Genomic DNA, 22,423 nt, shown 5'->3' with positions numbered 1-22,423 from the left:
TTCTCGCGACAACTTCTGCCACTCATTATCCTGTTCCTGGGATCACGATTGGGTCGCGCTCATCGAAGTGAATCAAATGTCGCACTGAAATATATATATATATATATTGTTTGTTGACCGATTTTCATCTCTCGACAGACCGATAACGCGCGATAATTTCTTTTGTCCAAGGTGTTACCATCCAGGGCGGGCCATTAGTGAGAACCATGGACGTAACTGCTATGACAATGGCGTACGCCAAACGGAAAAAGAAGAAAAAGAAAAAAAAACAGAAAAGACCTACTTTGGTAAGTCGACAAAACCCATTGCATACAAGGGTCAATTCTAAATGCATTTCATTAATTGTAAAAGTAATAAATTAATATGTAACAAAACAAAATAAATTACACAACAACTATTTATACACAGCGTGCCCGATATAAGGTGTCACAGCGAAAATATATATAAGTAGGTCTTGTTATTTAGAGACAATTTTTCCTTAATAAAAATATTGAGGTATCAATCATTTTCGAGTTATAAGCGATTGAAAATAAAGGGTTTTTCGCAGACTAAGTCTTGTGGAAATAAAATATTCATAAAACCATATTCTCCAATTAATTTCAAGTAGAGTTTACTTTTTAACAAAATTTTAATTTAAGGTTTATAAAAATACATGATGGCAAAAATTGGGAACATGCAAAAAATGATGGCTTCCCTCAACATTTTTATTGAGGACTATAAATATAAATATTTAAAATATGCAAATATCTTGTAACAATTTTTATTTTGAATTATTTTACTAAAATTTGTCACTGATGTTAATGTATCTTCTTGTTAAATTTAGGGTAACACCGAAGATGAAGAGGAAGGGGAATACAGTTCCGAATGTGATAATGATGTATCGTCTTCCCGACTACCTTGGTCAGAATGTCCAACATCAACTGCGAGTACAACTGCGACAACGGCGAATCGGCCGCTGAATCCCGAGTGCCAGGAATTTCAATTACGGCCGGCCACGCAAAAAACTCATATCCTCTCTAGTCCTGTCTCAACATCCGCCATCAGCACTGTGACCGAAGAAGTTACGTCGTCTGTCAACGATGTATCAGATGTATCATCCTACGTCGAAACTGAACCCTCCAGCCACCAGACTGAAAAAACATCTGACTCAACCGTTCAAAGTCCAACCAACCAAGAAGACGCAACAACAATCTGCGATGCAGAACACATCTTTACAGAAACGCCGGTGGAAAGTATTCAATCGACAATAGTTGAGCACAAGCCAAAGAACAAAAACGTAGAAATTCACAGTCAAACGAATCATCTAGTCCCAGATGTAACTAATGAGATCGCGGAGATAAACAGCGATGCTCTGACTGATCACAAGGTACTAATCAAACCTATCGAAAATGATTCGACCAGTGCCAATGCGAAGCATGAGCTATTCGAAAGTAATAGTAATGACATTCATGCGACGGATATGTTGAATAATCATATCGGATATCCTGGAGAAGGTTTAACGAATGGTGAAAGATATTTGGAACATTTCACCAATTTAACGGAGAAGAAGTCAAAATTGACAAGTCTTCAGGAGAGTGCCTCCAATACTAATTCAACTCCGATGGATGTCAATGAGGAACAAGAGGAAGATATTCGACAATTACATTACAACAATTCGTCAATTGTGCGAACATCGTTCGTATTACCTAAAAAGTACAGCAAAAAAGGTTCAAAATTCGTGAGAGAACCTACTCCGGGACCGGATTTAGACATGGAGAACGGAAAGCTCGTACAGCAATTTGAAGCCGTCGAACTAAACGATTCGTGCACGATCACAAATAACAAACTGAACGAAACCGATCAGGAAGCGACAAACAAAAAGGTCGCGTTAGAGGTGCGCGCTAACGAAAATAATAAGACCAAAACCACGAACCAAATCACGATAGAAGCTTCGAACGAAGATTTCGGATTTGAGAGTCAGACTCGACTGTCGGAATACCCTATCACTGCCGCTGTGAAGGAATGGCTGCGTCGGGCGAACTCGCCCGATCTTTTTGTAACGTCGGCGTCGACCTCGGAAAGTGAGACGGATGAAGACGACGATGATGAAATGGATGGTAAGCCGCCAAAAAACTTGCAAGGCAACCCCATGCCTGCACTATCTGTTAATAGCAGCGTCGACAACGTTTTGTTGTCGCGCATGGCTAGCTGCGGCGAATTCGCAAAAACCAACAGTCAAAACAACGTGAGAAATGATCAAGTGGAGGATGATTCGACGTTAATATCGATCGGTAGGAGAAAAAGAGACGCGAAAAGAAAAGGAAAAGCGAAGAGAGTCGACAAGCTGAACAAGAATCTTGATGAGAAGACGCAGAATCAATTGGTCTCCTCATTGGTTTCCTGTACTCTAGAAGACCTTGTCGCTGCCGTGAGATTAAGAAAAGACACGTCGAAGAACAATGTTGGTAACGTTTGCGAATTTACTCAGGAGGATAGCGTTGCGGGTATGAGGGTTGCTTTAAGTTCTCGGATAAACTCGAAAAGAGTTAATGCAAGACGAATCAAGACATTGAGAAAAGTCAATAGAAATCACGTTGAGAATATCGATATCAAGATGAGACGGATAGATGTTGAAAACGACGAGAAGAAATCGAACGAACACGGAATGGTGAGCGTACGGACATTCGAGAAAGGGGAGATTATCATCTCGAAGGATGGCAAATTATTACCAATGTCCTTGTACGAAACTGTACCATCTTTTAACGATCAAGATGATAATTCAAGTGCGCTGAAGACCGCTGCTCATATCGATGTAATCAATGAGAATGTGGTGATGCGCGAGGAGACCAGAAATAGCAGCGAGAATGAGGAAAACAACAGTATAATGATAGCGTCCTCTGTAAGCATAGAAGAACCCGATGTATTAGAGTGCTGGGAAGCCGAAACTATAGAACCTGTGATAACCCCGAGAAGGATGATGCAAAGTCCGGGGGTCCTCTACGAAGGTGAAGCTGCGGAAGAGGATAACTTCGAGATAGAGAGAGCTACGATGGAACACGTGCGGAAGTACTATAAGCTGGAACAGAACAGCGTTATCAGTGTGGAGGATGAATCGAGCGAGGAAGGATTCAGCACGTCGGTAATCTCATCGAAATCGAAAACTGTGCCAAATAATCATTCTGAGAAGATGATCGAGCATTTCTGCAGCGAAGAGATTCCGATTTTCGTACCGAATTTAAATCAGACTGTCGTTTTGGAAAACGAGAAAATACCCATCGACGAGGCATACGAAGTATACGAAAGCTATTACACCGGAAAATCGCCATTCTTACCGTTCGATTCGAAAATATTCAAGCAACAGCCTCTGTACGATCAGAATGCTGAAGGTCCGATACCCTGCAGAGCAGTATGTTGTAACATACAATAATGTATTGGAAAATTTCAGATATACCCTCCCGTCACAAACTTTCCTCAAGATGAGGAAATATATTATTATAACATAGAATGTGTATAGAATGGGAATTGTGATACAGATTATATTATAATAATATATTATTATACTCGCGCGCGTCTGAAAGGTCTCGTCTTTTTCGAAATAGGCCACAGGATGTTGCACTTTTTCCCGGGTATATCTCAATCAAGCACGTATAAGTACGTGTAAGGATACCTCCTCGTAATTGAAAAAAGGCAAATATTTTATTCCCTTATTGGGCAAAGATTTAACAAATCGATTATTCTTTCGAAAATTCAGTGACACGCTCAAGGAGGACTAAATGTTATCTAAATGTTTACTAAATGTTATATTATTTCGAAAGCATTGCAGATCCATTTTTGTAAATAGTTTTAAGTTTCCTTCATAATCGTACAATCTGCAAAAATTTTATGTGTGTGGGAGCATGCATTGTAGTATCATTCTACGATAGCATTTTACCATTGTCATTTAAAACATTACCGTATTGTCATTGTTCATAATCAAAACAAAAACAAGATTCGCAATGTTAGCTTTTATCTGGACCGAGCTTATCAAGAGGCAATACGTTGTTTTTCGCGAATATAAAGAAACTTTATTTTAAATGAAATAAAAGAAGAGGAACATACGTATGATGAAATATTTATTGAGGCATAAAATGCCAAGTTGTTATTTTTTATTCTCACTACGATATCTCTCGTAACAAATCTGCCTCTGGAAATGACTAAAGCATTATTTTTACAATCTATATAAAAGACATGAATGTTAAAAGACTAAGAGTTATTGTTGCACATGATCACGTTGGATGGCCTTTTGCTTAGAGAAGTTCTGACTGCTCACAATTTTCAACTTGGCATCATCGGAGTACCCTGTGTATATTCATCCGTAAGGTTTTAAGACTTTCTTTTTCTAGTCGAGAGAAGGGAAATATATATTGTATACAGAGAAAAATTGGCAGACTAGATAGTTCAATAATACATGCTTTTAAGATAGCGATATGTAATAACCATACAGGATGTAATATCACATTTTCATAGGAGATACTAGTTGAAAAAGGGCAGCGGTAAAACAGTGAGCTACTTGTAGATGTACCTTAGCCTGTTATTGAAAAGTATAACGAGATGTATATAGAAAAAGCTTATGATGATGGTTAAAAAATATTATTCTACATTGAACACACCGGTAAATGTTTAGAATAAGAATTATTACGCAGATTTTTTGAAAACTTTGATATCATATGTGATTTATGTCGCCCAATTGCAAAAAGTTTTTTGTCTTGTCAATTTTAAAGATATATAATTTTTAAGGATGACGCTTTTTTAAATTACTACATCTTTATATCCGGACTTTTTTTTTTTTCCGCCTCAAATATTACAGTTTCATATAAAAGATAAGATAATCTCCATTCTAAACATTTACCGAAAAATCAGAATAAGAAAACAAAAAAAATTTTTTTTTTTATACTAGCGTTTCAGATCGGAATCGAGTAAACGCACCGCAAAAAGATGCATATGTGTACTTACACACATGACAGCCACATCACTTGTTACGACATATAGTCCACGCTTTAGTTGATTTGTGTCAGGAATAGATCGAGAGTACCTTAGGTTGCATATTACGTAAGTCGATTGATAGACGTGGTTCATGAAGTCTCATTGCATACATATATCCCATATCACACAATATGCGTAACATATACCTCAGAGAAATATGTAAATAAAATATCGATCAATCCAAGCAATTAGAGAAAACACGAAAAATGATAATAATACAATTAAATAATAATAAAATGATAAAGTAGCGATGCGATAAAACAATGCTGATAAAGATATGAAAGAACAGGCGCTATCAACGCGAAATCTTATCACATAGCAGCGATATTATATGTATATATATATATATACATATATGTATATACATATATATGTATATATATATATATATATATATATATATATATATATAAAATATAATATAAATATAAATATTATATAGACACCATTGTTCCTGTGCAAGGTTCTAGTTTCCTTAAGCATGATACGTATAAATCATTTCTAAGATGATTCGTATAGCTCTACAAACGTTCATTCACACCAAAATACATTTAAAGATAAGTACGAATATATATCGTTATATTGAAATGCGCGTTGCATCAATTGTGTGCCTTATTATGTGGCGGCCGTTTTTGTAACTTTCAAAGCACTCTCCTTGATAGTCAGTAGCGAAATCGTGATGCGATTAAGACTTGTTAAAAAGAAAAATTGATGAGAGAAAAATGTGCGTGGACATGGCTTCATGGTCCATCGCAATAATGATCTTTATCGGTGCATGCATACCCTCAAAAAATAAATGAGAATTTCTTTGAATTCCTTTTCGCGAAATGATATCTATTCATCGAATCAATCATGGTATGCGAGAAATTCATAAAGACATTAAAGCGTTGCATCTTACATCGAGTCATGTTACTGTAATTATATATTTTAGTTGACGTTAACACGTATGATATAAGTGTACTTGAATTTTGTTGTGTTTTTGCTTATAAAAATATGAATAAAATGTTTCAATTTTTAAAATCAATTGTGCTCTTTTATTCAGATGTATGTGTAAGTGTATGTGACTGCGATGTGATGAATTATACGTAATGAAATTTTAATTAATGTTAAAAAAATGTTATTATTTTATCATGAACTTGTTTGTTCTCTTGCAATTGCATTTTTTCTAACTTTTCACTTTACAATTTTAAATTTATATGAAAAGAAAAAAAATATTTATAGATATATGCTTTATAAATATAATTAAATAGAAATAAAATTTTCCTTTGTTAACAAATATATAAATATTTGAAATATATACCTCTCTAATTTAATTATATATTTTACAGTCATTAATTATACAAAATCTTTCTTTTTTCTAAAATTAATGAAAAAGGGAAGACATGAAGAGGAAACTTTATTTTTTGCCTGAATTTTATCATCAAAATACACAATATTGTGAAGAGGAATTATCTATAGTCTACAGCCTTCTACATAATCTATAGAAGTCTATAGGAATGTCAAATGTCAAAGTCAAGGTACTATTATCATATGACAGTCAGGTGTACCAATCCAAAGAAGCAAAAATTTCTTTCCCGATTGATTAAATTTCTGCAAAATACATTGAGAACTTCCAAATATTGTCCCATGATTAATTAAATAGAAAAATTTAGAAGGTTTAAACAAATTCTATATTTAAAAATCAATTGAATCCACCTACCTTCTAGCTAAAGAGCTCCCACAATCTACGGTCCTTACTTATGTTAGATCCAGCTGATCCATACAGCTGATCGAGATAGCAGACGACAAACCATAAAGGGACTATTAAATGTATAACCTTGAAAAGCTTTTTGTATATTTTGCATCAAATAACCTGTTCAATTAATCGTAGATCTTTTTTAAAAAATATTCCTCCTGTCATTGAAACATTAAAAATACGTCATAAATGCTAATTTAAGAAAAATACCTAGTATCTCACTAGATTTTCATCTTTTCGCGATGTTCGCGACCAAAAGGCTTTAAACGTGAAAAGTTTCGCACTTTGGAGCCTCACGTGATTTCTGGAATCACTTCGAGGTCAAATAAAATTTTCCAGCTAATTTTTTGACATTTCCGCTTCCAAGGAAAATTTATACGATCTTTGCCCCATGCGATTTCTCAGTACATTGAACTATACCGTTCTACGACCATATATATATATCCTAATGTACGTGACGTATGCGTGTGTGTATTCTGTGTATAATAGAAAAGTTCATCAGTTATCTCTGGATTTTACTTTGCCACGCGTTGTCGTTGCTGCGTAATGTGTCATTAGCATTTTGTAGATCAAACGTGCAAACGTTAACAACGGAACAGGAAACGTAATTTTTTCAGTCGTTCCGATATTCTTACAGCCTAAAACTCTCGGAACATGTTCACGCAAATGTGAACGTTATTGCAAGTGTAGGAACATCGTGCGACTGGGTTAGTGCTGAAATATTTTTCTAGACGTTTGCTTAGGATTTTTTTATTAGTTTTATTACATTTATGAAGTATTTCTTTCATATCCGTGATTTTTTCGTTGCCCTTTTTATACTGTATGCCGTAATGGCATTTTCAAGAAATTAAAATTCGTACAAGCCGAAACGTTTGAATGAAAAATAACCTTTAACAAAGAGAAAAGTTTTAAGTGACTTGCATTTGACGATACACATGTATATTTATCGTATCTTACATAATAAGTCATAATTCTTATTCTTGACGTGTAAGTGTACTAAAAAGAAATCAGTACATTTTTGTAAAAATTATATTTTTAATGCTGTGATATATATTTATAGTTGGATAAAAATTATATTTGGATTTAAATATAACAGATGTTGGATTTATTCTGATACTAGATTTGTGTTCTAATAATTTACATAATTGATTTCTATTTTTAACTTGTCTTAACTAATTTTAATGTGTTAACCTTTTCCTCATCTCATACATGACAATAGTTTTTAATATTTATTTCTTGTTAGAAAATTATTCCTTTTTACTTCAGTATATTTTTTACCTCAAGCATAGATTTATAAGTAAATGTGTAGAGCTACATAAAAAAAAATATAACTTTTGATAAAAATTTATGTCCACTAAAAATATAGTAACAATTATGAGATATTTTTATGATCTTAGATATACACTTTAAAAAATTTATATTGAGATTATGGATGACATATATAGACTTACAAATACCGATTTATACTAAAAATTTGTATAACGTGTGTATTATTTTTTCTTCTAAAGCAAACTTGTAGAGTTGCAGTCAATTATACTCTGAATCATGTCACATTACGAAGATGTTATTCTGGAGGCCAAAGAAAAAGATGAATGTTTACCGAGAGAATTGGCAGGAATACGACATCGTATTCCATGGAGTGATCGTGTATTACTAAATAGTGAAATACCTGGTTTACATGAAGTTAAAGAATTATTAGATGATGATGACGCAAGTTGTTTGGCAGAAGAAGAAGATGGAGTCGGATGTCCTTTGCCTTCAACCCCAGAAGATGATCATCTTCTGGATTGTGAGGTATATTTTGCCTTATTATTTATTTGCTGTAAAAGGATAAATGTAATTAACTGTGGAATAAACATGTATTATGTGTAAATTATAGATGACTGAAGTATTGAAAGCAGGTGTATTGAGCGATGAAATTGATTTAGGTGCATTAGCACATAATGCAGCAGAACAGGCCGAAGAATTCGTTCGAAAGGTAATAGAAAACACTATAATATTTATTTAATAATTTTATTTAATGTAATTTAATAATTTATTTAATAATTTTATTTATTTAATAAATCATTGTAATAAGAATATAATTTAAAAAATGCTCTTATATCACAGTTGCAAGAAGTTAGCTATAACAGTCTAAGAATTATAATTAAAATGTTTAGCAAATCAAATTAAAAACTTTTATTTATAGGTATGGGAAGCATCATGGAAACAATGTCATTTTAGGAATTTACCAAGATGGTTACAAGATAATGATTTCTTACATGCTGGTCACAGACCACCACTACCCTCGTTTTATGCGTGTTTTAAAAGTATTTTTCGAATTCATACAGAAACTGGCAATATTTGGACACATTTGTTAGGTACACTCTTTTATCAATATTAAGTTTATCAGTATATAAAATAACATTGAATGTATATTGATGTGCACTTTTTGAAAAGAGCATATATTTTTTTGAGAGCATATTCTGTATAACTTTTGGTTATAAATTATGTTGATAACATATTTTATTCTTTACAGGCTGCGTTGCCTTTATTGGTATAGCTATATTTTTTCTAACACAACCTCCTATAGAAATTCAATTGGAAGAAAAGTTGGTATTTGGTACCTTTTTTGCTGGTGCTATAATTTGCCTAGGAATGTCATTTGCCTTTCACACAGTTCATTGCCACAGCGAATGTGTTGGAAAGCTATTTTCAAAGTTAGATTATTGTGGCATAGCTATGCTTATTATGGGTAGTTTTGTACCATGGCTTTATTATGGATTTTATTGCGACTATCAACCTAAATTAATTTACCTATCTGTAGTGGTTGTCCTTGGTATAACCAGTATTGTAGTATCATTATGGGAGCGGTTTGGTGAACCAAACTATCGTCCACTCAGAGCGGGAGTTTTTATGGGATTCGGGCTTAGCGGGGTAAGTTATTTTAATTTATTTTACAGAATATAGCATTTTTTCACTTTAGAATAAATAGCTTAAGTATATTTATTTTTATTATTATTTATATTTATAGGTAATACCAGCAGTACATTATGCTGTTGCTGAAGGTTGGTTCAAGGCGATCAGTCAAGCATCCCTTGGATGGTTGATACTGATGGGATGTTTGTATATACTAGGTGCATTATTTTATGCTTTAAGGGTACCTGAACGTTTTTTTCCGGGAAAATTTGATATTTGGGTAAGAACTTTATTAAAAATCGATATCAAAATATTGATTTCTACAAAAATAACAAATATTGATTATTTCAGCAATATATATAGATATTATATTACATTTTAAATTTAGTTTCAGAGTCATCAAATCTTCCATGTATTAGTAATTGCAGCTGCTTTTGTACATTATCATGGTATTACGGAAATGGCAATGCATAGAATGACAATAGGTGACTGCACAAATCCGTCGCAGGTGTTAGCTTTTTAAATCTGCGGGCATATACTTCATCTTGTTGATAACTTTCATGTCATAAATCTAAATAAAAGACTACAAAGAATTTCCTAAATCTTATGCCAGTGGACATGTGCTGTTGAAAGATACGGTAAATGTATATAAAACATAGAGGAAATATATCTAATTTCAAATTTTGTTTGAATATGTTTTAAAATGTGTTGCTTGTGTTTATTTAATTGTAGTTTTTATTAGTTTTAAGAATATAGAAGTTATTTTCGAAGATATGTATATGACTGTAAATTATTGAAATTGATATTGAAAAATGATTGAAAAATAATGGGGTTTTCTGTGTGTGTGTGTGTGTGTGTGTGTGTGTGTATGTGTGTGTGTCTGTGTGTATATTTACTTTACAATTATATTACAGTTAAAAATTATGGCACTATAAAACTTTAAATATGAAAGAAATGTGAAATATGTATGAAATATTGAAATATGGTACTTGAACTGAAATTCTCTGAATTTTCTCGTGAGATGAAAGTCTACATATCATTTTAAGAGATAAAATCTAACAAATACAATCTATCAAATTCGACTAGTGTATTATAAATGAAATTCCAAACAAAGTATATAATATAAGCTTAAATGGGCACATATATTACTTATCTTCAAATTATTATTAATTTATGTTTGAAAATTATATGAATTATGTTATAGAAATTATATGAATATTTATATATTATTTTTCTTATAAGCTTTTCCTGTTTTTTCATTGCAGCTATATTATAATAAGAAGCAAATTTTTTGCACATAAATTTAAAAATATAAATTTTTTTAATAGTATGTTAGTATACAATGCAATTTATAATGTATGAAGAAGTAAATTTATTTCGGCATAATATAATGCAAAAACGAAAATTTATATGATTTTTCATTAATGTCATAGTGCAATATGCTGCAGTGAGGAAGTAAGAATCTTCATTTATTTATTTTTATGAATTATAGTATAGTTATTAAATGATATAAATAATTTATTTAAGCATACATTTATTTATAATTATTAATCTTTATTTTTATAATTTTTAATATAGTTAAAAAATTAAAAAACTACAGTTTTTCCATGTCTTAGATTATAATATTTAAATAATAGTTATATACATATGCTTTGTTGGGTCTTTTTGATAAAAAGAGGTTGATATGTAAAATTTCTATACTTAATATAATATGTATATGCGAGACAAAGTTTAGACAATAAGCAACGAAAACACGCGGATGTGACTAAGATTTAGGAAGCAATCGTTGCTATGAATGATTTTATAGCATATAAGTACATACTATAAAATCTATAATATATTTTGAACAAAATTATTGTTGAAACGAAAATTTGTTTATTACTATATCATTATGAAAGACATTTAAAAATGTACCAAATTTTTCAAATGCATAATTCATAATTTCTAATTGTGTACTATATATTCGAAGTTCTTAATATACAGAATTCTACTAAATATATCAGTTGTATTTTTTAGAAAATCCTAAAAAAAGAAGACAGAATGTCTCATCTTTGCATTGAATATAATTGATTTAAAATCCTGTTCCAGACAATCTATAATTTGCGACAAAATTAAAAATAGAATTTTATGTGCCACACACATTTTCTAATATACCTGTATGTATGTCTCTTTTTTTTAAATATATTTTGTATTTTTTAATGTATCTTAAAATGTATCTTAAAATGTATTTGTATATATGTGTAATTTTTACTCTTCAAATATTCTCTGTATTACTTTTTATTATAAATGGAATTCTGTACAGATTTTATCACAAATTATAGAGCGTCTATATAAATAATAGCTTTATTTATATCCCAATGTTTGACTAATTTATATATATATTAAAGCATCACTCAGTTAAACTATTATTGATTTGCAATGAATTTAATCAATGATCTTGATTATCAAAGTGTTTAATCCATATTTTAATTAATTATTTAATTATCAAGATCTGCTTTCAATACACTGTTTATTTTTACAAAAAATAAAGAAAACCAGGTGAGAGAATGCATTAAAAAATTAGATTTTTATATTTATTTGAAAATGTACAAAAGTGATGTTTTTATATAATAATAAAATAAATATAAAACTGCATAGGAAACATAACAATATTAAAATATAAGTATCAAAAATTGAAGGAAAAAAATTGATTAGATAATTTGTGCGTGTTTTAAATAATATATATCATATAAACCGTTTTATAAAAAATAATAAATTATTCTAAACTACAAAATTACAATCTTGCGAATCAATTAAATTATTTCTTATTCTCTTTCACTTATATATATTATCACGTGATGAATACATTAGAGAGAGAGAGAGAGAGAGAGAGAGAGAGGGAATGATAGTGAGTGAAAATAAGAGATAGCGCGCTAAAATAGATTCATTTGCACATGTGTCATTAGACAAGAGCACGAGGGAAATCTTAAAATATATATGTAGAGGAAATGTATACGTGTCAATTTCGAGATAACTTAACTGTCAAATAAAGAAGCTCGACTGTACATGTGCGTGTGAGATTACATGATATTTTTAATAAAGTAAAAAGATTATTCCATTGTATATTGCTGCTAATTACTTTATTAATATGTTATGAAATTGAGAATCCGATGTGATATATCAGTATCAAAACAGCCGGCAGATCTCTCACACGTATTAACATTAGAAAAAAATTCCATCATATTATTTAACCTCAATTATTTGGCATCGCATCCAGCAATAAAAAAATCAATATATTTGAAAATAATATCTAAATGAAAGTGTACCATTAAAAATAAAAGAATGATGTCAAACATAAGAATCTATCATATAATTAGAATATTATCAATTGTCATTTATCTATGCTTCAGCACAACAAGATAGTTTATATGCTAATTTAATATATTTATATGCACTTCAATTATTTGACGTTTCATTAAAATATTTTGATCCTATATGAAATTGTTTACCTTGTAATAATATAAAAGAAACAATAATTTGATTAAATCCAATGCAAATTGTCAAGTCTAACTATTGTAATCATATGAATAATTTATCATCTGTATCTTTTGACTAAAATAGATAAATATATATATAAAATTTTTTCCAAAAATATATAAATTTTATCAAGATGAACTTGAAAACAGGACTTGCATCCAAATACATATACATCACATTTGTAATTGCAGCCTATTGGTGAGTCGCAAAATGATGTTAAATTGCTTACATATTCTCTCTCTACTATCAATTATTAAGTATACTTATATAGATTTTTTTTATACTACATGAGAATATGATAAGCATAATTTTAAATCTCGATATACAATTTTCTTGATATATATGTATAACTATATTTTGAAATCAATTTTAGGATAGTATCCATTTTGACTGTATTTGTAAATAAGGCACTCTTATCCAGTAAATCTGTGAATTTGGATGCTCCTCTGTTTGTAACTTGGTTTCAATGCATAGTGAGTGTAATCATCTGCATTACTTTACGCAAACTGTCACAATTGTTTCCAAGATACATTGAAATTGCAGATGGTAGCCCATTTAGAAAAGATATTTTTAAAAAGGTATATAATTTCTTTTAATATAATACAATTATTTAATGTAATAACAATGATATACATTTTTATGATATTTAAATTGAGAGAATATTTATTACTATATAAAGAATAAATATTTAATTATTAATATTATATAATGTTCCATAAATTTATTAAAATTTTGAAAATTAAAAAAAAATGTGAAAAAATGATCTTAATTTTGGGATTCTCTCTTTAAGTTTTTATATTTTTATTGAAAGTACATAATTGTATTTTTTTATATGTATGAACAAATTTTTGTAGGTACTACCATTATCACTCCTGTTCACTGGAATGATAGCAACTAATAATTTGTGTTTAAAATACGTCGGTGTGGCTTTTTATTATGTAGGCCGTTCGCTGACGACTGTATTTAATGTGGTATTTACCTATATCTTACTTGGTAAGATATACAGAAACAAGTAGCCAAAAACTTTGATTAAAAATTATTGGAGAAATTAATCGGCAAAAATTACAGGGCAAAAAACATCTTTCAAGTGCATAGTATGCTGTGCAGTAATTATCGCTGGGTTCTGGTTGGGTGTAGATCAGGAACAATTAGCAGGTTCCCTATCCATCCTTGGAACATTTTTCGGCGTGCTTGGATCATTAATGTTATCCTTATATTCCATCCGTGTAAAGCATACGCTACCAGCTGTGAATGAGGACATTTGGTTACTTTCTTATTATAACAACGTGTACAGTATTGTTATTTTTATTCCGTTAATGTTAATTAGTGGTGAACATACGATTGTATATAATTACGAGAAGCTTGGACATCCCTTTTTTTGGGGTGCTATGACGATCGGTGGTATATTTGGTTTTGCCATTGGATACTTTACCGCGCTTCAAATAAAGGTCACATCTCCTTTAACACATAACGTTAGCGGTACTGCAAAAGCATGCGCTCAAACGGTCTTAGCAACTTATTGGTTTAACGAAGAAAAATCATTTCTTTGGTGGCTAAGCAATATCGTTGTACTCACTGCCAGTGCAGCTTACGCAAGGATTAGGCAATTGGATTTAAGTAAAGAGTATAAAATTGAGACGCAACAGCTTAAGGTCTAACAATAGTAATAAGTATATAATTTCATTAGAATTTATATATAAAAATATCATTTTTTTACACAATTATATATATAAATATTTTCTTAAAAATACATTTTTTTAAGAAATTCAGGAAGAGAGCAAGATAATATGGAAAACATTATTCTTTGTATATATATGTATGTATGTTATATGCAAACTGATGTAAAATTATTTTAGTTTTGTAACAGTGTATATATGAATGTATGTATCTGTATGCATACACACATATTAAGTATGTGTCCCATGCATGTGTAAAACAGTATTAGAATCTAAAATATGAAATTAATATATATACTATATGTGCCTTTTCTTCTCATTCCTAGCTATATAAAGATATAACTTACAAAATTGATCCGTTCTTATTGCATATTCCCACAAATATTTGTATATAAATAACGTCTAAGTGTCTAGAATTATATTTTTTAATATCACAGTGTTATGCAATCTTTAAGATTCTTAAGATTTTTGACATGTATGCTTGTAACAAAAAAGAATACGTTTAAAATCGGGATGCTATTCCGTTTCCGCGACTATCAGAATGACTTGATAACGAATCTTTTTTCTTAATAATTGCATTTATACTTTTCGTAAGTAAACTATCGTCAATAGACAATGACGGTATCATGGAATATAATCGAGCCTGCAATGCAGTCTCTATTGAATGTCTTTGATTATGTTCTATCATCATACTGCCAGAAACAAAATAATATCTAGAAAAACAAAAATGTGATTATTGCTGTGATAATTGACAATATTTTAATGAATTTATGTAAAATTATTGTATATATTAATATATTATATATATTAATATCTTTTCATCTACCTGGGATATTCTATTGCAGTGGAAACGTTGAGAGCACGAACGATAAGATTGTAGAGAATTTGACCATTAAGGTAAGCATCATCTGAACCAAACACTCCACGCAATCCACATGTTCCTTCTTCATAATGGAAAATAATAGGGATAAGTGTAAATAAATCATTATCATCGATATTGTCTAATAGAAAGCCAGCGTCCGTCATATTTCCAAGGCCCAAAGGTGAACTTAAACCACTGAATCATTTATAATATATTAATATGATATATAGTTACCTAACAAATATATATAAATATAAATAATTTGAGATACTAACGATAATACGCTAACATATGTGTCTTGCCAATCCATTGCCATAACTCCAGTGTACGCGTCTCTCTTTACTAAAATTGTCATCAAAATGTTATTAGGCAATTATGCCTTCCAGTAATAATTAGATTGATATGACTCACCATGTTGCACACTGTGAGAAGACGAATACAAGCGCATCAATGTATCCGCGACAAGAATTAATGATTCTATTGTAGACGCATTTCCTGCCAAAATTGGAAGATCCTCTAATGCCTCAATTACTGCTTGCATATGAGATACGTGTGATGGATAATAAATTGTATGATGATATAATGTTGAACTTTTCGCGATTGTTAGAGTGGGTTTATAACTTGCTAATTCTTGCAGTGATTCTTCATGCAAATTACTACCATGTAGAATTTTATATGACAAAGTACCATTGTAGAATACTAAAAGAAAAAATTAAGAAATAAGTTTAAGAAAATCGAGATAATATTGCATGAAAATTATTATTTATGATTGGATAAAATTGCAAACCATACCTTTTACACCATATTTTGCCACCATATCTAATGTATTCGCAAGTTCATGCAATTGTAATATATCACCTGGATTTAAAGGACCATTATAAAGCATTCCATAATCTGTATTTTTTGATATTTCATCCACAAGATCCTTAGATACAACAAAACCCTCTCGAGCCAACTTGACAGAGGGTTTTACTACATCATGCCATGGCAGATTGCCATATGATACATGAGCAAATTCTAATCCTTTTAATAGAGTTGGCAAACGAACTCCAGCTTTAGCAAAGGAACCTACATTGTATAGGTAGATAATATATTATATATAAATTTCTTTCTATATCACAAATATACATCAAATGCACAAACCTTTGGCTGTGTTATTTGCAAAATCAATAAGAATTGGATGAGAGTGATTTTTGTAATTATGTATCATCATATAACCACCTCTGGAAAGAAAATAGCATTAAAAACATAATGTGAACAACGCTTTAATTTATCTCACCCGCCAAGACCAGTTTTATGAGGTGCTACTATAGTCATGCAAATAGTTGCTGCTATTGCAGCATCCACTGCATTGCCTGATTTTCTTAATATTTTAGTGCCAATCTGAGAACAATTTGAATAATCAGTGGCAACTGCTCCATGAATACCATGAAGATTATTCTAAAATTATTAGAATTTTGTTAGAATCTTTATCGTTATATTTCTCCTCTTTTTTTAATCTGCAGTATATTTCTTACCTGCAGTATATCTTCAGTATAAAGAATTTGTAGCACCAACATAGTAGTGATAGCAAAAGTCAACGCAACAAAGCAGACAATGATAAATTTAAGTCCATTGCCGCAGTAAGCACATAATCTGTATTTGTAACTTTTTTCTTTCGTTAAAGGACATTCTTCTGTAAGATCTAAAAACATTAACTTCTATATAACCTTGTTTCTCATTATATTGTAAATGAATGAAAAGCTTTGAGAATTGTATATCAATTTGTTAGAGGAAGAGTAAAAGTAAAATGATTAGACAGGAAATAAAAAAGGACATTTTTGATAAATAAACATAAACAGTTTTGTATTAAATAATCTTATTAATAAGTTAGAAACATTACAAGAGCAAAATACTTCACATACAATGCATGTAAATTTCTATTTTGAAAATTAATAGTGTTTAATAATTACGCATATGTTTCATAATTAGCAAATTTTTACAAATATGGAAAGTACTTTTTACAAGACTTACGTGTATTATAATAACTCATTTCACAAAGTTTGCTATTTAATATTTTCAAATACTATCTATAATAGTAATCATACACGTACTACGATATTTAATAAAATATCGTGAAAATTGTCCTAATTTTTTAAATTAATATATCAAACTAGATGTGAAAATAAACAAATTAGGATAAATAGAAACAAAAAGGAGACAACAAGAGAGCTCTCTCTTTAAACTGCCACCTGTAAGGGTGCGTTCAAAAATAATTCAGAACATAAGGAGCACAGATTTCTTTGTCTTGATTGGTCAAATTCAATGTTACTCTTCTCGTGACTAGGATTTTCGAACACACTCTAGATCATATACATATATATATATATATATATATATATATACACACCCACTATATTTTATATATTTAAAGCAAGTTTATTTTAAATTTATTCAAAATATCTCGATAATTTAAGTTTTGTTTTCTGATCCTTCCAGACAAAGAAAAATAATTTTATCTATTACATGTTAAAATTAAAATTGTTAGGAAATACGTTTTTATTGGAATTTTTCAATAAAATTCGAAGAATTTATAAAATTATTTATATATTACTATATGATTTTTATTATTTTATTTCATTCGTGCCTTTCAACTCTTTGGATAGCTTCCCGTTTTCATTTACAATACAAAGTTAATTAAATTAAATTATAAATATTTAAATTGCTTTAAATTAGAACTGAAGATACATATACCACTACATATTAATAAAAAATAAAGAAAATTTGTATAATTAAAAATTACATTTGTGAAAATCAATGTACAAATTTGAGACACAAATAAAATGTGTATCTTACAAATTTTGAGTGTATAGAAAAAAATATAAAAACCGTGTAGATGTAAATTTTATAAAATTCTTTAAAATATGCTCAAAAAATTAGAAATTTTTGTCTTGAAACATAAGAATAGATTCAAATCACAAATTCTTATAACAACTCGCCATAACTAAAAAGAAAACGTAATGCTTTTTATGAATTTGTATCAAATATATTTTGCAAAAAGTTACTAAATGAATCATCTTCCCAGTTATTAATATATCTTTTTCTATGTTGTACGTATGAGGTATCAAAATTACATTTAGTTAATTCTAGTGAATTATGTTCAATATTCGGTCTGATATTATAATAATTTTCTAAAAACTCTAATACAGATGATTTGTCTTGTAAATTGTTAAACAACACTCGCTCTTTCTTTGGTAAAATTTTTTCCAACATAAATACTAAATGGTGATGAAAACATTGAAATTCAGTTGGAATAGTCGATGTAACATTCAACCAATCTTGAACGCAAACAAGCGGAGTAGTAGAGTGTCCCGAAAATAATGCTGGATTGGTTAAAAGACCTCTAGCAGACATTACTCCCTCGCATCTAGATTCCTTAAATAAAAATTCTGCATTTTCTAAACTTTTAACATCACCATTTGCAACAAGAGGCAACTGTACATAATCTCTAAGAAGCTTCAGATTGTTCAAGTCAATTGGTTCATTACGCATCTCAGGAGTCCTTGCATGAACCGTTAAGAATGAAGCACCAGCTTTTTCCAAGACTTGGCACAACAATATTGTCTGACGTATATCCTTTAAAAGACGTATCTTCACTGAAACAGTGAATGGTCTTGGAATACGATTTCTAATTTTATACACCAAATCTCTCACAAGCTCTGGCTTTGTCAATAAATCAGCTCCGTATCCTTCTTTCATAGCCCAACGTTGCGGACAACCACAATTTAGATCTACACCGTTGCAATACCTATTAATTACAAGATAAATAAAATAAGCATAAAAAACATAAGTACAACAAACATTTTCAATGTAATGTATAAAGATATATGTAAGTAAATAGCTATAATATATAATAAACTTACGGTGCTACCATTTCTGCAGCGCCAACAAAATCATTTACAGTTTTAGCCGCAAATTGAACAATTAGTGGCTTATCTTCTTTATGTGTAGTAAACTCGTTTTCTCTAGCCTTTAAAGATCGCACAAACGAATCAGCTAAGATCATAGGCGTAAAACATATGTCACATCCATACCGTCTTACAAGCGTTCTAAATTGTAATCTGTAACCGTAGCAGAAAAAGAACAATAATATAATTTACAAGAAACATTCTTTTTTTTTTTTTTTTTTTTTATATGTCACTTTATTAACTCACTTGCTGTATCTAACCATAGGAGCACATATTTTTATCATTCTCGGCTCTTTTAATGTTGTCACTATATCGGTAGTCATTATGGTTATATATATTTTAATAATTATTTGGATTTAAAAATGTGATGGAGAGCACACTAATGTAAGGATAATTAAAAATACGATAATAAAACAAAAATTTAAATTAGAATCATATTCATTTCTTTGACATTTGATATCTGCATTCTTCTTCTTCTTCTTATTTGGCTGGAACTATAAAAGCTCATACACCATTTTTAGACAATTTTATATTTTTTGTATCTTCAATACTCAGTTTTCTTTAGATGAGAAGCTATATCTTCACTCTGATATCTGCATTTTGTATACGTCATAAAGTAGTACATATAAAGATGGCAAACAAGAATATTTACTAAAATCTCCTAGAAATATTTTTATTGACGCATGCGCACTCATTTGATCAACGAGTTTCCTCTCAAGTATTTTGTGGTTTTGATGCTTTCAGAGAACCTGGTCCTTTCTGTGTTATGACACGATGGGTAAGACAACACATTAAATTCGTATCGATGCAAATCCACGTTTTCTCATTACAATATCGCGATGAAACATTATTATTGCGTGAATTAAATATCTTTGTTTCGAGGGAAGATATTATTTTTGCATCTTTACGTCTGATTTATAAAAATTACCTCGGAGCATATATGCCGTGCAGCGTGCAACGATACGAATAATAATCTGTCACATGATTTATATTTCTGCTTATTTAACGTAAAATATTACTTTATTGACGAAAATAGACGTATATTTATTATCGAAGTATTTTTAAATTGTTACAGTTCAATGTATAAATAAATCCAAGTTTTATTGTATCTGTTGCATGTTTGGTTAGATTAAAATGTCTCATCTCCAAGCTCATTATTTATTTATCAATGTTGCATTACAGGTATCTCTCGAGATCATTGGCATAAAAGGCGAGCTACTGGTGGGAAGAGAAAGCCCCTTCGTAAGAAGAGGAAATTTGAATTAGGACGTCCAGCTGCGAATACCAAACTTGGACCGCAACGTATTCATACTGTAAGTTCAAATTTTTATGATGAATAAATTGTAAATAAATGATTGTACAATAAGTATCAATATTACAATAAAATTAAAATGTGTTTAAGGATGTCTATATTATGTACAAAATTTAGATTATAATTATTTACAAAATAGTTTTTAAATAATTATAATTAAAGTACTTATAATAATTTTTTAATTTTAAATTGTAACACTAGTTAAGATTTATGAAATTATAATTTGATAACTCTATTTGTTCTGAATTCTATGATGATTATAATTTTATAGTGTTTTTTTTTTTTTAATTTTAAATATAGTTTAAGTCAGAATTGTTTTAAACTAAATATCTGTCTTATATCAGGTCCGCACACGAGGTGGTAATAAGAAGTACAGAGCTCTTAGATTGGATACAGGAAATTTTTCCTGGGGCTCTGAGTGTAGTACCAGGAAAACTCGTATCATTGACGTTGTCTATAATGCATCGAACAATGAGTTGGTGAGAACCAAAACTCTAGTGAAAAATGCCATTGTCACCATTGATGCTACACCATTCAGACAATGGTTTGAGAGCCATTATGTCCTTCCATTGGGTCGCAAAAGAGGTGCAAAGCTTGTGAGTACTGAAATGTAGCTTGATTTGAATTTATAGAATATTAGAATAAAGCAACATAAAGTATAATTATTTTTGCAGACCGAAGCTGAAGAGGAAGTTTTAAATAAAAAACGTTCTAAAAAAGCAGAATCTAAATACAAAGCTAGGCAGAAATTTGCCAAAGTTGAACCTGCTTTGGAAGAGCAATTCGCAACGGGACGTGTGCTTGGTATAAATATTTTTTCAATTATTTTTTATAAAATAGTAGTATATATTTTTATTGAATAAATAATTTTTAACGAGTCCTATATAAGAAGTTGGTTTAAAATATAAGATACTTTTTATTATCTCTTGCTTTATGTTTTGAATCTAATGAAAGTGTATTTATTTCAATTTTAGCTTGTGTAGCGAGCAGACCTGGTCAGTGTGGTCGAGCTGATGGTTATATCTTGGAAGGCAAGGAACTTGAGTTCTACATGAGAAAAATTAAAAGCAAAAAAGCTAAATAAGTATAAATAATTATGATTGATTGATAATAAAAACATCTTGAAATACAAAATCCTATTTCGTATCTGTTATTATCCTCCTTAAAAAAGGTTAAATTTTGTTCAACTTAAAACAAAATTGTTTTGTGTGTATGTAATTAGTGTAAAATGTTTATTTTAAATTTGTTTTGCGCGCATCAATTGTTTTACAATATTTGAGTTTAAAAATTTATTTGTCAGATAAAAGAAGTTTTGATTGATCAATTAAAAGAAACTTGTTCCTTTTATCCTAATTAATTAATTTTATTTTTTATTTAATTTTTTTTAACTTTATTTTAAATAAAAAGAATTGATTAGAGAGAAACTTGAGAGCGGTCACTACGTCTACTTTTACAATGGGCGCATTAGTACACGCG

The 22,423-nt window shown here is 30.1% G+C and overlaps 6 protein-coding genes and 1 long non-coding RNA gene across 14 annotated transcripts in view; 4 read left to right on the top strand and 3 right to left on the bottom strand.

Annotated features, from left to right (window-relative positions):
- Nucleotides 1-6,025, top strand: part of LOC114929006 (uncharacterized) — a 36,791-nt gene extending 30,766 nt beyond the window's left edge. For all 5 annotated transcript variants that reach the window (XM_029300392.2, XM_085484221.1, XM_029300377.2 and 2 more), the window contains 2 exons: nt 172-287; nt 824-6,025. In XM_029300392.2, the coding sequence (XP_029156225.2) occupies nt 172-287; nt 824-3,406 (2,699 nt within the window). In that variant the 3' untranslated portion in view covers nt 3,407-6,025. The remainder of the gene's footprint in view (nt 1-171; nt 288-823) is intronic.
- Nucleotides 6,026-6,309: 284 nt separating this feature from the next.
- On the bottom strand, nt 6,310-7,206 carry LOC114929122 (uncharacterized). Its single transcript, XR_003819201.2, has 3 exons — nt 6,947-7,206; nt 6,701-6,853; nt 6,310-6,591 (listed from the first exon to the last, which is right to left on the bottom strand). It is a non-coding gene; the product is annotated as an uncharacterized LOC114929122 (long non-coding RNA).
- On the top strand, nt 6,851-10,716 carry AdipoR (adiponectin receptor). Of its 2 annotated transcripts, none has more exons than XM_029300455.2 (7): nt 6,851-7,443; nt 8,245-8,530; nt 8,616-8,714; nt 8,925-9,096; nt 9,255-9,652; nt 9,750-9,914; nt 10,023-10,716. In XM_029300455.2, the coding sequence occupies exons 2-7, from the start codon at nt 8,282-8,284 to the stop codon at nt 10,155-10,157; spliced, it is 1,218 nt and encodes a 405-aa protein (XP_029156288.1). In that variant the 5' UTR covers nt 6,851-7,443; nt 8,245-8,281; the 3' UTR covers nt 10,158-10,716. The 2 variants fall into 2 exon arrangements, with proteins under 2 accessions (XP_029156288.1, XP_029156296.1); XM_029300463.2 differs by lacking the exon at nt 6,851-7,443 and adding an exon at nt 7,480-7,723.
- A 1,651-nt stretch (nt 10,717-12,367) lies between these two features.
- nac (GDP-fucose transporter nac) lies at nt 12,368-15,126 on the top strand. Of its 2 annotated transcripts, XM_029300349.2 has the most exons (5): nt 12,368-12,681; nt 13,235-13,348; nt 13,524-13,728; nt 14,005-14,143; nt 14,219-15,126. In XM_029300349.2, the coding sequence occupies exons 2-5, from the start codon at nt 13,284-13,286 to the stop codon at nt 14,806-14,808; spliced, it is 999 nt and encodes a 332-aa protein (XP_029156182.1). In that variant the 5' UTR covers nt 12,368-12,681; nt 13,235-13,283; the 3' UTR covers nt 14,809-15,126. The 2 variants fall into 2 exon arrangements, with proteins under 2 accessions (XP_029156182.1, XP_085340323.1); XM_085484197.1 differs by having other exon boundaries at nt 12,368-13,348.
- LOC114928995 (glutathione hydrolase 7) lies at nt 14,342-17,942 on the bottom strand. 2 transcript variants are annotated; one of them, XM_085484194.1, is made up of 9 exons: nt 17,702-17,942; nt 17,206-17,372; nt 16,968-17,128; nt 16,832-16,911; nt 16,481-16,756; nt 16,100-16,387; nt 15,964-16,030; nt 15,653-15,883; nt 14,342-15,539 (listed from the first exon to the last, which is right to left on the bottom strand). In XM_085484194.1, the coding sequence occupies exons 1-9, from the start codon at nt 17,718-17,720 to the stop codon at nt 15,329-15,331; spliced, it is 1,500 nt and encodes a 499-aa protein (XP_085340320.1). In that variant the 5' UTR covers nt 17,721-17,942; the 3' UTR covers nt 14,342-15,328. The 2 variants fall into 2 exon arrangements, with proteins under 2 accessions (XP_085340320.1, XP_085340321.1); XM_085484195.1 differs by having other exon boundaries at nt 16,968-17,071.
- A 266-nt stretch (nt 17,943-18,208) lies between these two features.
- Nucleotides 18,209-20,264, bottom strand: LOC146722565 (tRNA-dihydrouridine(20a/20b) synthase [NAD(P)+]-like). The gene is made up of 3 exons (XM_085484196.1): nt 19,882-20,264; nt 19,591-19,788; nt 18,209-19,475 (listed from the first exon to the last, which is right to left on the bottom strand). The coding sequence occupies exons 1-3, from the start codon at nt 19,956-19,958 to the stop codon at nt 18,695-18,697; spliced, it is 1,056 nt and encodes a 351-aa protein (XP_085340322.1). The 5' UTR covers nt 19,959-20,264; the 3' UTR covers nt 18,209-18,694.
- Nucleotides 20,265-20,335: 71 nt separating this feature from the next.
- Nucleotides 20,336-22,081, top strand: LOC114928987 (small ribosomal subunit protein eS8). The gene is made up of 5 exons (XM_029300356.2): nt 20,336-20,413; nt 20,818-20,948; nt 21,292-21,543; nt 21,622-21,751; nt 21,922-22,081. The coding sequence occupies exons 1-5, from the start codon at nt 20,410-20,412 to the stop codon at nt 22,029-22,031; spliced, it is 627 nt and encodes a 208-aa protein (XP_029156189.1). The 5' UTR covers nt 20,336-20,409; the 3' UTR covers nt 22,032-22,081.
- The last annotated feature ends 342 nt before the right edge of the window (nt 22,082-22,423 follow it).

The sequence above is a fragment of the Nylanderia fulva genome, unplaced genomic scaffold (assembly GCF_048542155.1).
Source record: "Nylanderia fulva isolate GAGA-0341 unplaced genomic scaffold, ASM4854215v1 Scaffold3, whole genome shotgun sequence".
Taxonomy (NCBI): Eukaryota; Metazoa; Arthropoda; class Insecta; order Hymenoptera; family Formicidae; genus Nylanderia; species Nylanderia fulva.
Note: the sequence above shows the minus strand (reverse complement) of the source record. Positions and strands in the feature narration are given on the sequence as shown.

Coding starts and splice junctions, on each gene's coding strand:
- AdipoR (XM_029300455.2), top strand. CDS start 8,282: ATGTCACATTACGAAGATGTTATTCTGGAGGCCAAAGAAAAAGATGAA. Junction 8,531..8,615: donor ATCATCTTCTGGATTGTGAG/GTATATTTTGCC, acceptor TGTAAATTATAG/ATGACTGAAGTATTGAAAGC. Junction 8,715..8,924: donor CCGAAGAATTCGTTCGAAAG/GTAATAGAAAAC, acceptor TTTTATTTATAG/GTATGGGAAGCATCATGGAA.
- nac (XM_029300349.2), top strand. CDS start 13,284: ATGAACTTGAAAACAGGACTTGCATCCAAATACATATACATCACATTT. Junction 13,729..14,004: donor GAAAAGATATTTTTAAAAAG/GTATATAATTTC, acceptor AAATTTTTGTAG/GTACTACCATTATCACTCCT. Junction 14,144..14,218: donor ATTTACCTATATCTTACTTG/GTAAGATATACA, acceptor CAAAAATTACAG/GGCAAAAAACATCTTTCAAG.
- LOC114928995 (XM_085484194.1), bottom strand. Junction 16,912..16,967: donor CATAAAACTGGTCTTGGCGG/GTGAGATAAATT, acceptor TTTTCTTTCCAG/AGGTGGTTATATGATGATAC. Junction 16,757..16,831: donor TGCAAATAACACAGCCAAAG/GTTTGTGCATTT, acceptor TATACAATGTAG/GTTCCTTTGCTAAAGCTGGA.
- LOC146722565 (XM_085484196.1), bottom strand. CDS start 19,958: ATGACTACCGATATAGTGACAACATTAAAAGAGCCGAGAATGATAAAA. Junction 19,789..19,881: donor CCTATGGTTAGATACAGCAA/GTGAGTTAATAA, acceptor CTACGGTTACAG/ATTACAATTTAGAACGCTTG. Junction 19,476..19,590: donor GCTGCAGAAATGGTAGCACC/GTAAGTTTATTA, acceptor TGTAATTAATAG/GTATTGCAACGGTGTAGATC.
- LOC114928987 (XM_029300356.2), top strand. Junction 20,949..21,291: donor GACCGCAACGTATTCATACT/GTAAGTTCAAAT, acceptor GTCTTATATCAG/GTCCGCACACGAGGTGGTAA. Junction 21,752..21,921: donor CGCAACGGGACGTGTGCTTG/GTATAAATATTT, acceptor TTTCAATTTTAG/CTTGTGTAGCGAGCAGACCT.